The 12,536-nt window shown below is 41.2% G+C and overlaps 1 protein-coding gene across 1 annotated transcript in view; it reads left to right on the plus strand.

Annotated features, from left to right (window-relative positions):
• The window catches only part of lta4h (leukotriene A4 hydrolase), a 70,359-nt gene that overhangs the window by 23,167 nt on the left and 34,656 nt on the right, over positions 1 to 12,536 (plus strand). The window contains exons 8-11 of the mRNA XM_080207793.1: positions 805 to 945; positions 1,203 to 1,226; positions 6,183 to 6,253; positions 11,590 to 11,701. Coding sequence (XP_080063919.1) covers positions 805 to 945; positions 1,203 to 1,226; positions 6,183 to 6,253; positions 11,590 to 11,701 — 348 coding nt within the window. The remainder of the gene's footprint in view (positions 1 to 804; positions 946 to 1,202; positions 1,227 to 6,182; positions 6,254 to 11,589; positions 11,702 to 12,536) is intronic.

The following is a 12,536-nucleotide window of genomic DNA, read 5'->3' on the forward strand; positions in this document are numbered from 1 at the left end:
TTAACACCATTTATCTTCACTCTTGCCTAATCTGCCCAAACATTCGATCCATATGCTTGTCAGCCAAGGCTCAACTATTCCAATGTTCTTCTGCCCCAAATCCATCCTCCTGCCCTCATAGCTTCAGCTCATTCAAATCTCTGGTGCGTCACCTACTCTGCAGCAATCCTGTTTTCCCATCATCTTTGACTGTCAGTCCCCTAACATCTCAAATTTAATTTTTTTCTTGTTTAGATGTGTTGATAACCTCAATTCTTTCTTCCAACTGCTCTCTCAACTTTGTTAGTCTATCTTCCTCATGCATCTTTTTTTCCTCCTTGAACACCTTTTATTGCCAACTGTGCTCTTAGCCACAAGTTCCATGCTATGGAATTCCCCTTCGGAGCACCAATGTCATTCCATTTCCATTCCTTTAAGACTGTACTTAATACTCAGTTTTTGACCAAGCCTTAGGTCAGCTGCCTAGACCTGGCCCAACCACAATATAAAAGCAAAGGAAATTAGAGGGACAATTGTCACAGAGCACTCGTGCACTTCCCAGCATTAATTTCAGTACACTGTTGGTAGAAAGGGGCCTGGAAGTTAGCTCACAGCAGGTGGGACATGGGCAAGAAAGAGAGGGGGAATTTGCTACCATCTTAAGTGCATTTTGTCTTGACACTGACAATTGTTTTAGCAGTTGCAAGTATGCTTAAATTATTGAAGAAAACTCTCTATTTGTAACTGATAGAAATGGAATGCCTCACGTGGCTGTTTCTGAATATCCTGAATACACATGCACTAATAAACTATTTGTGCTGACAGACTGAAACCATGCTGAAGAAAGCTGAAGATCTAATGGGCCCATATGTGTGGGGACAGTACGATCTCCTTATACTTCCTCCATCATTTCCTTATGGTGGAATGGAGAATCCTTGCCTCACCTTTGTAACACCAACTTTGCTGGTAAGATCTGCAAACACATTTTGATTATCTGGTAGTTCTTTTAATTCTGTTTCAAAATCAAAGTATTCTGTGAACTGATATCAGAACTGAATCTGGTGTTGTAAATAATTATTAAATGCTACCTTTGGAACTCCTCAATTTTATTGCATATTTATTTGGGCAACTAGCGTATCACAATGATAAAGTGTAATAAATGTTCATTTCTAATTTACCTGACTAAAGGTTGCAAAATGTGTAATATTTTTATCTTGTTCTAGGCTGGCGATAGAAGTCTTTCTAATGTAAGTACAATATTTTACTGTTAAAATGAAGCTTGTTGAATACTTCTGTCAAACCTCTAAATGAGTTTTCCTAATGGACTGAGAGGACTATCTTCTCACTACTCTCATAGATCTAGATCAGCAAGTTGAACAAAGCAAAATCAATCGTAGTAAATCATGTTTTATGGCCAATTGACATTGTGTCCCTTCAATTCATCACAGAATAAAAACATTGAATCCCTACAGTGCAGAAGGAGGCCATTCAGCCCATTGAGTCTGCTCTGACCACAATCCCACCCAGACCCTACCCCCGTAATGCCTAGTGAGTTTCCCTGACACTAAGGGGCAATTTAGCATGGCCAATCCACCTAACCTGCACGTCTTTGGACTGTGTGAGGAAACCCATGCAGACACAGGGAGAATGTGCAAACTCCACACAGACAGTGACCCAAGCCAGGAATCAAACCTTGGTCCCAGGCACTGTGAGGCAATAATGCTTGTCACTGTGCCACCATGCCACAATGTGTTTTGTTGCAGAATGGTTTACTAACTTTATATTTTATTTGTCACTAAGCATCAAATTTGAAAGGAAGTCGGGATACATAGAAATAAAGACTTCTTGCTGCAATTAGGTGACCACACCCAAGTACTAGGTACAAATTTGGTTTCAAAGAACAAAGAAAATTACAGCATAGGATCAGACCTTTTGTCCCTCCAAACCTGCACTGACCATGCTGCCCAACTGAACTAAAACCCCCTACCTTTCAGGAGATCATATCCCTCTATTCTCACCCTGTTCATGTATTTTCCTTTGCCGCTCTGCTGCCCTCTTCTGGATACTTGGTTTCTTTACCTGTGCTGGGATGTCTTAAAACAGTGCAGTGAAAGTTTACGGGACTTTTCTGTGAGGATTGATTTGGATAGAATCGGGGTAGACACTGTGGATCCTAGAATACTATAAGAGTTTTTAGAATTATAATATTTTCCTTGGCTGCAAAGTCTGGAACTAGAGGTCTTAGGATATATGATTGTCTGTTTAATATGGAAATGAGAGATTTCTTCAACCAGAAGATGGTAAATCTTCAGAATGCTCTACCTCAGGCGGTTGCAGATGCTCATTTGTTAGTTACTTCAAGACTGAGATTGTGAAGTTTCAGGGTATTTCAGAGGACCAAGTGAGAGTGGAGTTTATGTAAAATTCAGCAATGAATTTATTGAATGTTTGATCAGGCTTGCAATGACAAATGATCTACTTTTTCTCAACCTTTGTTCTTAGCAACACAGGAGTAGGAGTAGACCATTCAGCCTGCCTGCTCTGCCACTCAATACGGTCATGGCTGATTCGACACTTCACTCTACGAATGCTGTCTCCATAACCCTTTACATTATTGTTAATCAGAAACCTATCAATTTCTAACTTAAACATATTGAATAACTGAGCTTCCACAGCCCTCTAGGGTAGAGAATTCCAAATATTCACAACCCTCTGTATAAAGAAATTTCTCCTCATCTTGGTGCTAAGTGGCTTCCCTCTTATTTTGAAATTATGCCCCCTGGTTCTAGATGCCCCAATCAAGGGAAGCGTCTTGCCTGCATTACCCTGTCCATTCCTTTAAGTATTTTATACATTTCAATGAGGTCACCTCTCATTCTTCAGAATGAGTCCAATTTGCTTAACCTTGCTTCATAAGACTGTCCCACCATCGCCGAAACAAGTCTGGTGAAACTTTGTTGTACTCTCTATGGCAATAGTATCCTTTCTGAGGTAAGGGGACCAAAACTGCACACAGTACTCCAGATATGGTCTGTCCAAGCTCCTATATAATTGAACCAAGGCATCACTTCTCCTGTACTCAAACCTTCCTGTGATGTAAGCTAACATTCCATTAGCCTTCCTAATAGTTTGCTGCACCTGCATGTTAGTCTTCAGTGACTTATAGACAAAGGTCCCTTTGTGTGCATCCACACTTGTTAATTTCTTAACATTTAGCAAATATTCTGTGGCCAAATGAAGTTAATGTTCCCCCACATTATATTCCATCTGCATGTTCTTACCCACTCACTAAGATTATCCAAAAGCTTCTGTAGCTTCTTTCTATCTTCCTCACAACACACTCCCCCCCCTAGTTTTGTATCATTCACGAACTTGGAAATATTATGTTTGTACCCCCCCCCAATCAAGATCATTAATATATATAATGAACAGCTGGGGCCCAGGTACTGATTCTTGCAGTACCCCACCAATCAGTCTGTGAGAATGATCTGTTTATCCCCACTCTGTTTCCTGTGTATTGGCCAGTTCTTAATCCAAGATCATATATGCCTCCTATCCCAAGTTCTTTTATTTTGCTAATTACTCTGTTGTTGGGGACTTTATCACAAACCTCCTGAAAGTCCAAATATACTATGTCCATCAACCATCCTTTTTCAACTTTGTCAGTAACATTTTCAAAAAGCTTCCAATAGGTTCGTTAAACATGCTTTCCCATTTGTAAATCCATGCTGACTTGGCCTAATCAGATCATGATCTGTGTTGCTTTATCATATCCTTTATAATAGATTCCAGCATTTTCCCCACCACCGATGCAAGGCTAAAAGGTCTGTAGTTCCCTATTTTCTCTCTACCTCCCTTCTTAAATAGTGAGGTGGAATTTGTTACCTTCCAATCTTTCTGAACCATTCCAGAATCTCTAGAATTTTGAAAAATGATCAACAATGCATCCACTCTGCCATTTCTCTATTCTCTATTATGAACTCTCCTGACTCTCTGTAATGGACCTACCTTAGCCAAGTGCTTCCTTTTTACATAATTATAGAAGCTTTGAGTCTGCCTTTGTTCCTTGCCTTTTTTGTTTGCTTTTTCATATCCTGTTGTCCCTTTATCAGTCTCTTGGTCTACATTTGCTGTATTCTTAAAAACCTCCCAATGGTCAGGCTTACTACTATTTCTGGCAACTTTATCATTCTTTTCTTTTAATCTTGTACAATCCTTAACTTCCTTTGGTCATTGACTGAATGTATAGATGCTGAATACTATATAATTGTTCTTTGAAGACAATCTATTACCTATGCACACCCATACATTTTATTGGATTTTCCTAGTCCACCACAGCCAATTTGACCTTCATGCTTTCATAATATTCTTTATTCAGACATAACACGTTGACTTCAGATTGAACTTCTTCATTTTCAAACCCAGTGTAAAATTCTAAGATATTATGGTCACTCATCTTTGTTCTTTCTTAAATGTCGAGTATCCTTGAATGTTCAGTTCACAGTCTTGGTCACCTTGCAGCCATGTTTTTGTGAAGGCAGTTATATCATACCCATTTATCTCTCTTTAATCATTTAGATCATTTACATTGTTATGAATGCTGTGCACATTTAGGTAAAGCACCCTTAACTTTGTCTTTTTGATGCCATACTGCACTGAATGCATACTTAGTGCTTTACCTGGTTTCTCTTGCCTTCTAGTTCCATTACAAACTGTTGTCAACTTCTTTCCAATTTGGGTTACTTTTTACGTTCCCATTCCCCCCCCCCAACAAACTAGTTTGAACACACCCCAACAGCACTACGAATTTCCCTGCAAGTCCATCAGTACCAGTCCTGTTAAGATGTAACCTGTCCAACTTGTACAAGCCCCACCAGCCTCAGAACCAGTCCCATTACCTCAGAAATCTGATGCCCCTCCCTCTTCAGCCACATATTTAATAGATCAACCTTCCTATTCCTATGGACATTAGCACTGGAGTATTCCTGACATTATTGCTCTGGATGTCCTGCTTTTTAATTTCCTTCCCAACTCCAAGAAATCTACTTTCAGATCCTTATTTTCCCCTATGTTGTTGGTACAAATGTCAACTATGACTTCTGGCTGATCACCATCACCTGAAGGATGTCCTGCAGCTGCTCTTGTGATATCCTTGACAGGCAACTCACCATCCTGGAGCCATATTTACTACCGCAGAAATGCCTGTCTGATCCCCTGACCATGGAATTCCGTATCATTATTACCCTTCAATTTTTTTTCTTCCCCTGTATGGCTGAGCGGCCCGTGGTGCCAAAGGGTTGGCTCTGGCTGCACCCTCTGAAAAGCCACCGCTCTCATCAACTTCCAAAATGGAAAAACGATTTACAAGTGGGATAGTTTCAGGGCCTCCTAAGCTACCTATCTGATTGTCCTAGACTGCCTTGTGGCTGTACACTTCTAGCCTACAGTGTGATTCCTTAAACATGCTAGCTACATAGTCCTCTGCCTTGCGGATGCACAACAGTGACCACACATGCTCTCAATTTCCAAAACCCAGAGCTGAAGCTTGTGCAGCTGATAACACTTCCTACGGATGTGCTTGTCTAGAACATGTGACGTATCCATGACTTCACACATGCCACAGGATGTACACTCCACTTGGTCGAGCTGACCTACCATTCCATAACTTTAAAAACTATTGCACTTGGTGCGAGTAGAATAAATTACTAATTGCTAATTTTACTATTCTTACACTAACTTTATCTTTCTTTCTTTACTTTATTACCTTATTCCACCTTGACTTGATTTAACTTCACTTACGGGTTCCTAACGTTCCTTACTGAAATTCAAGGAGCTACTTTATAAATGATACTTTTTTTTCTAGTTTGATTGCTCTTGTCCTGATTGCTTTGTATCCTACCTTAAAATGTAACGTTCTTCATTACTTGCTATTTTCTGATTTAGTCCTGTTGAGATTGGTTTTGTTCTTTTAAAGGTTAGATTTCAATGCTGTTTCCTTTTTTGAGAAACGAGGGGTGTGGAGGAAGTAAAATGAAGGCAGTAATTTGTGTCCAGCTGCCATTGATTTCAGACTGTTCAAAGTGCTGTGAATGAAGAAGCCCTCCAGTTCTGCTAGTACAGCTGCTTTCGTTCTAATGCACAAACATTAATGATTGAATGTCAAAGGTTTAAGTGATTGAACAGGAAAACATTTGCATTTGTAGGTAATTGCACACGAGATTTCCCACAGTTGGACAGGAAATCTGGTCACCAACAAAACCTGGGAGCATTTCTGGTATGTACATGAATAATGACTGGAATTACAGCAGCTGTGTGTTTATCTTGTATGATCTTCTTTCTTATTCAGTTGAAAGTTAATAGAAATGATGCAGTTTATAAATTTTCAAAATTCACCAACCAAGCATGGAGGGAATAGTCACCAAATGTGGTACATTGTCTGCTTGATGTCTGTTTTAACATAGAAACACAAATTAGGAACAGGAGGAGGTCACTTGGCTCTTCAAGCCTGCTTTGCCATTCGTTATGGTCATGGCTGATCATTCAACTCAATAACCTGTTGAAACCCAAAAAAATGAAAGTTAAGCCTTTCCATTCTGGCCCAGATTCTGCCTCCTTACTACTTGGCAAAGTGCGAACATTTTTAACTGGCTTAAATTTAGAAATCATAGAATCATAGAACCCTACTGTGCAGAAAGAGGCCCTTCGGCCCATCAAGTCTGCACCGAACACAATCCCACCCAGGCCCTACCCCCATACCCCTACATATTATACCCACTAATCCCTCTAACCTACACATCCCTGGGCACTAAGGGGCAATTTATTAGCATGGCCAATCAACCTAACCCACACATCTTTGGACTGTGGGAGGAAACCAGAGCACCTGGAGGAAACCCACGCAGACATGAGGAGAATGTGCAAACTCCACACAGACAGTGACCCAAGCCGGGAATCGAACCCAGGACCCAGGTGCTGTGAAGCAGCAGTGCTAACCACTGTGCTACCGTGCCACCCAAATGAACACACATTAGTTATTGTTGTAAATACAAAGGTAGCAATAGTAATGCAATCCGAAGAGGTGGTCCCAGAAATCAGGAAAGTGACCATAAGACATAAGAGCAGAATTAGGCCACTCGGTCCATCGAATCTGCTCCGCCATTCAATCATGGCTGATATTTTTCTCATCCCCATTCTCCTGCCTTTTCTCCATAACCGCTGATCTCCTTATTAATCAAGAACCTATCTATCCCTGTCTTAAAGACACTCAATGACCTGGCCTCCACAGCCTTCTGTGGTAAAGAGTTCCACAGATTCACTACTCTCTGGCTGAAGAAATTCCTCCTCATCTGTTTTAAAGGATCATCCCTTTGGCCTGAGATTTTGGCCAGTGGTTCTAGTTTTTCCTACTAGTGGAAACATCCTGTCCACTTCCACTTTGTCCAGGCCTTGCCGTGTCTTGTAAGTTTCAATTAGATCCCCCCTCATCCTTCGAATCTCCAAGTACAGACCCAGAGTCCTCAACTGTTCCTCATGTGACAAGCTCTTGATTCCAGCGATCATTCCTGTGAACCACCTCTGGTCCCTTTCCAAGGCCAGCACATCCTTCCTTAGATATGGAGTCCAAAACTGTTTAAAGTACTCCAAATGGGGTCTGACCAGAGCCTTATACCACCTCAAAACCACATCCTTGCTCTTGTATTCTAGCCCTCTCACCATGAATGTTAACATTGCATTTGCCTTCCTAGCTGCCAACTGAACCAGCACATTAGCCTTGAAAGAATCTTGAACAAGGACTCTTAAGTCACTTTGTGTTTCTGATGTCCAAAGCATTTCCCCATTTAGAAAATAGTCTGTGCTGCATTTCTCCTTCCGAAGTGCATAACTTTTTCCACATTGTATTCCACCTGCCACTTCTTTGTCCACCCTCCTAACTTGTCCAAGTCCTTCTGCAGCCCTCCTGCTTCCTCAATGCTACCTGTCCCTTTACATTTCTTTGTATCATCTGCAGACTTGGTGACAGTGCTTTTGGTTTCTTCTTCCAAATCGTTAACATGATTGTGAAAAGTTGTGGTCCGAGCACCGACCCTTGAAGCACACCACTAGTCACCAGTACCATCCTGAAAAGGACCCCTTTATTCCCACTCTGTCTTTCGCCAGTCAGCCAATCCTCTATCCATGCCAGGATCTTGCCCTTAACACCATGGGCACTTATTTAACAGTCTCCTATGCAGCACCTTGTCAAAGATCTGGAAATGTAAATAAACCACATCCACTGGTTCTCTATCTAACCTTCTGGTTACCTCCTCAAAGAACTCTAACCGATTTGTCAGACATGACCTCTCCTTGACAAAGCTGTGCTGACTCAGTCCTACTTTATCATGCACTTCCAGGTATCTGCGATCTCATTTTAATAGTGGATTCTAAAATCTTGCCAATGACTGAAGACAGACTAACTGACCTGTAATTTTCCATCTGCTGTCTCCCTCCTTTCTTAAACAGCGGTGTTACGTTAGCTAATTTCCTCTGGGACCCTCCCTGTCTCCAGTGATTCCTGAAAGATCACAACCAATGCCTCTGCAATTCCCTCAGCTATCTCTTTCAGAACTCTGGTGTGTAGTCCATCCAGTCCAGGTGATTTATCCACCTTCAGACCTTTCAGTTTCTCCAGAACCTTCTCCTTAGTGATGGCCACTACACTCACCTGTGCCTCCTGATTCTCCTGGAGCTCTGGCATTCCACTGGTGTCTTCCACCGTGAAGACTGATGCAAGGCAATAATTTAGTTCTTCTGCTGTTTCTTTATTTCATATTATTTCTCCAGCCTCATTTTCCAATGATCCAATTGCTATTTTTGCTTCTCTCTTATCTTCTATATATTGAAGAAAACTCTTCCTGCCTTTTATTTTACTAGCTAGCTTAAACTCACATTTCATCTTCTCTCCCCCCCTTACTGCTTTTTTTGTTGTCCTCTGTTCACTTTTAAAGGCTTCCCACTAATCCTTACCACTTTTTATGCTTTTTCTTTTCCTTTTATGCTGTCCTTGACTTCCCTCGTCAGCCATTGATGCTTTGTCCTCCCCTTAGCATGTGGTTGGATAAGATATGAGTGGAATAATTGTAGATGAATTTTAATGCAGATGAATGTAAAGCACAGTTACAAAGAAAGAGAAATGGGTAAAATATAAATCAGTGTTCAAATAGTTGTTTAGTTTTACAGAATGAGTATTTCTGAAAAGAGTCATTTTATCAACTGTCTTATACGCATTGGATCAATCAAGAATATTAATGTCAGAGGAACTTTATACTGCATGAGAAGGAGGTGCTGATTGGCTAGCAATTGGACTCTGGTAGATATGTTGCCATGGAGAATATACCAGTTGGTGGTGACTGACCATTAATGGCCAAGCATTGTTCAAAATTTATACCTGGCAGTTTGATTCTAGTCAAGACTTTGAAGGATGCAACAATGAATGGCTATCACTGAGTAGTGCAGTGGATATTGTCTATATGAACTTCAGTAAGGCCTTTACAAGGTCCCTCATGGCAGATTGATGTGGAGTTTGCACATGGGATCAAAGGTGAGCGGGCAAGGTGGATACAAAACTGGCTCGGTCAAAGAAGACAGAGGGTAACAACGGAAGGGTGCATTTCTGAATGGAGGGCTGTGACAAGTAGTACTCATCAGGGATCAGTGCTGGGACCTTTGCTATTTGTAATATGTATAAATGATTTGGCGGGAAATGTAACTGGATTAATTAGTAAGTTTGCAGACAACAAAGGCTGGTGGATTTGCAGATAGCGATGAGGACCATCAGAGGATACAGCAGGATATAGATCAATTGAAGACTTGGATGGAGAGATGGCAGATGGAGTTTAGTCTGGGCAAATGTGAGATAATGCATTTTGGAAGGTCTAATACAGATAGGAAATATACAGTAAATGGCAGAACCCTTAAAAGTATTGATAGGCAAAAGGATCTGAGTGTGCAAGTACACAGGTCACAAAGTGGCAATGCAGGTGGAGAAGATAGTCAAGAAGGCATAAGGCATGCTTGCCTTCATCGGCTGGGGTATTGAATTTAAAAATTGGCAAGTCGTGTTGCATCTTTGTAGAATGTTAGTTAGGGCGCACTTGGAATATAATGTTCAATTCTGATCGCCACACCACCAGAAGGATGTGGAGGCTTTGGAGAGGGTACAGAAAAGATTTACCAGGATGTTGCCTGGTATGGAGGGCATTAGCTATGAGGAGAGGTTGGAGAAACTTGGTTTGTTCTCCCTGGAGCGATGGAGATTGAGGGGAGACCTGATTGAAGTCTTAGATTGAGAGGCGTGGACAGAGTGAATAGTCAAACTTTTTCCCAGGGTGGAAGAGCCAATTACTTGGGGGCACAGGTTTAAGGGGCAAGGTTTAAAGGAGATGTACAAGGCAGATTTTTTTTTACAAAGTAGTGGGTGCCTGGAACTTGTTGCCAGGGGAGGTAGTGAAAGCAGAGTTGGTAGTGACTTCTAAGGGGCATCTTGACAAGTACATGAATAGGATGGGAGAATAGAGTGATATGGTCCCCGCAAGGATGGGGGGGTTTTAGTTAAGTCGGGCAGCATGGTCCGTGCAAGCTTGGAGGGCCGAAGGACCTGTCCCTGTGCTGTAATTTTCTTTGTTCATGCTGAAACAGGCGCAGTGTCTTTTTGTCTGTAAAGAAAAGGGCATTGTGTGTTCATGGATATAGTTTCTATTACATGCAAATGTTCCATGCTCCAATCCCAATTATCTTAAATTAGTTGTCAGCATAACTTATTAGCACACTGAGGATTGTTTAGCAAATGCTGTCAAATCATCACATCTAATGTTGGACACTGTCCTTTGAGTTTTGCAAGCAAAGCCTAGTTGGATATGGTCTGTATCTTGCCTGTTGTAAGTAGTTGAAAGGACATGATGTTTGATATGATCTGCCAGTCTTTGTGACGTATAGCCCACATACCGAGCATCTCACTGGCAGTGCAATCTGTAAGTCACATTACTCATTTGTGTGATGGGCAGAATGTTTTCTTTTGGTTTGACAACAGCATGCTGTTAGTAGCCAGTCCCAGTTGTGTTGCTCCTGTAACAGTGTGAAACAGCTAGCTTCACCTGTGCTCAAATGTTTGTGATACCTGAGGTTGACTCAGAACTTTCCAGGGCCGAAAGTGATGGGCTTAGGCCCGTTCATGAGTTTGTGCGATAAGCAAAGTGAAATGACCTGATCATGATGCCTTTGATATTGCCTATTTTAGTACCAAACTTGCATGGTGAGTAAATAGCTCAGGCCCTATTTAAGAGGTTGCAGGTTAGGTTAGTTTTATTGTGTGGAAATGTAACTTGATTGTGTCAGTTTAAAGTCGGTTTCTAATTCTGTAATTTTCAGTGCTACAGAAAGCTCACTGTTCCATTGTGTGCTCCCTCGTGCTGAGAATGTATGCCTGGCTGCTCACTCAGTCAGACGTGACATGTAGACCACCTTTTCCATTCATAAAATAATGTGTTGATGCCACACACTGCCTGAAAAATGGGCAGTTTGTGGAGCTGTTGATCACACTTGGGAGTGAATATTGATGTATTTCTTTAATAACACTAGGTTAAATGAGGGCCACACTGTGTATCTGGAGCGTATGATAGGCCGTTCCATGTTTGATGAGAAACACAGGCAATTTGCAGCTATTGGAGGCTGGAAGGATTTGCTTGGAGCGGTGAGTTAATTATTATGGTAACCCTTTTACTAATTACAGGATGCTGCACACATTATACTTAATGCTCCTTAAGATTATAGTGCCTTGTACCTAAAAATAAATAATTAGGCCATTTAAATACTTGATGTAATGTTACATTTCTGTGCAGATGTTGGGATAAGTTGACTTGTAAAATGAAGGCTGACTTCAGTTAGTTCCCTCTTTCTGACAGATGTGATTATCATTTTGAGCAATACTTTGTGCCTGTGATTATAGCATTTTTCTTAATTGAGTGGGAGCGGGAGCTAGGGCTGAGATTCAGGCCAAGCAGCCTGTACAAGGAGACTGGACAAGGAACCAGCCTGACATTAATGAGGGAACAATCCAGCATTCCCCATGGCATGAATAACAGTTGCAATGACCACAACAGCTTATATAGTACATCTAATGTAGTAGAATATCACAAGGTGCTTCAGAGGAGTATAGTTAAATAAAATTGATGCTGAGACAAAGGAAGACCTTGGGACAGGTTGCCAAAAGCTTTGCTAAAGAGTTAAGTTTGAAGGAGCATCTTAAAGGGGTAGACATGGGTTGGGGGGCGGGGGGGGGGGAGTTCCAGAACTTCAGGCCTAAACATGTTATAATAATGGTAGGCCATAGGAAAAAACTAATAACTAATTAATTATCAAAGGAGGTTTCAAAATGTAACTGGGAGCTTTTCAAAATCTATTTAGTTTATTTGTGCAGCATCTTCATTCCAGTGGATGGTGCTGTTGCCTTATTTAAACTCTGAACTTTTTATTGCAAGATTTATGTGGAATTCTTGGATTTCACCTAATTTTAAACATGAGTCTAT

This window comes from Carcharhinus amblyrhynchos, chromosome 19 (genome assembly GCF_965287045.1).
Source record: "Carcharhinus amblyrhynchos chromosome 19, sCarAmb.v2.hapA, whole genome shotgun sequence".
Classification (NCBI taxonomy): domain Eukaryota; kingdom Metazoa; phylum Chordata; class Chondrichthyes; order Carcharhiniformes; family Carcharhinidae; genus Carcharhinus; species Carcharhinus amblyrhynchos.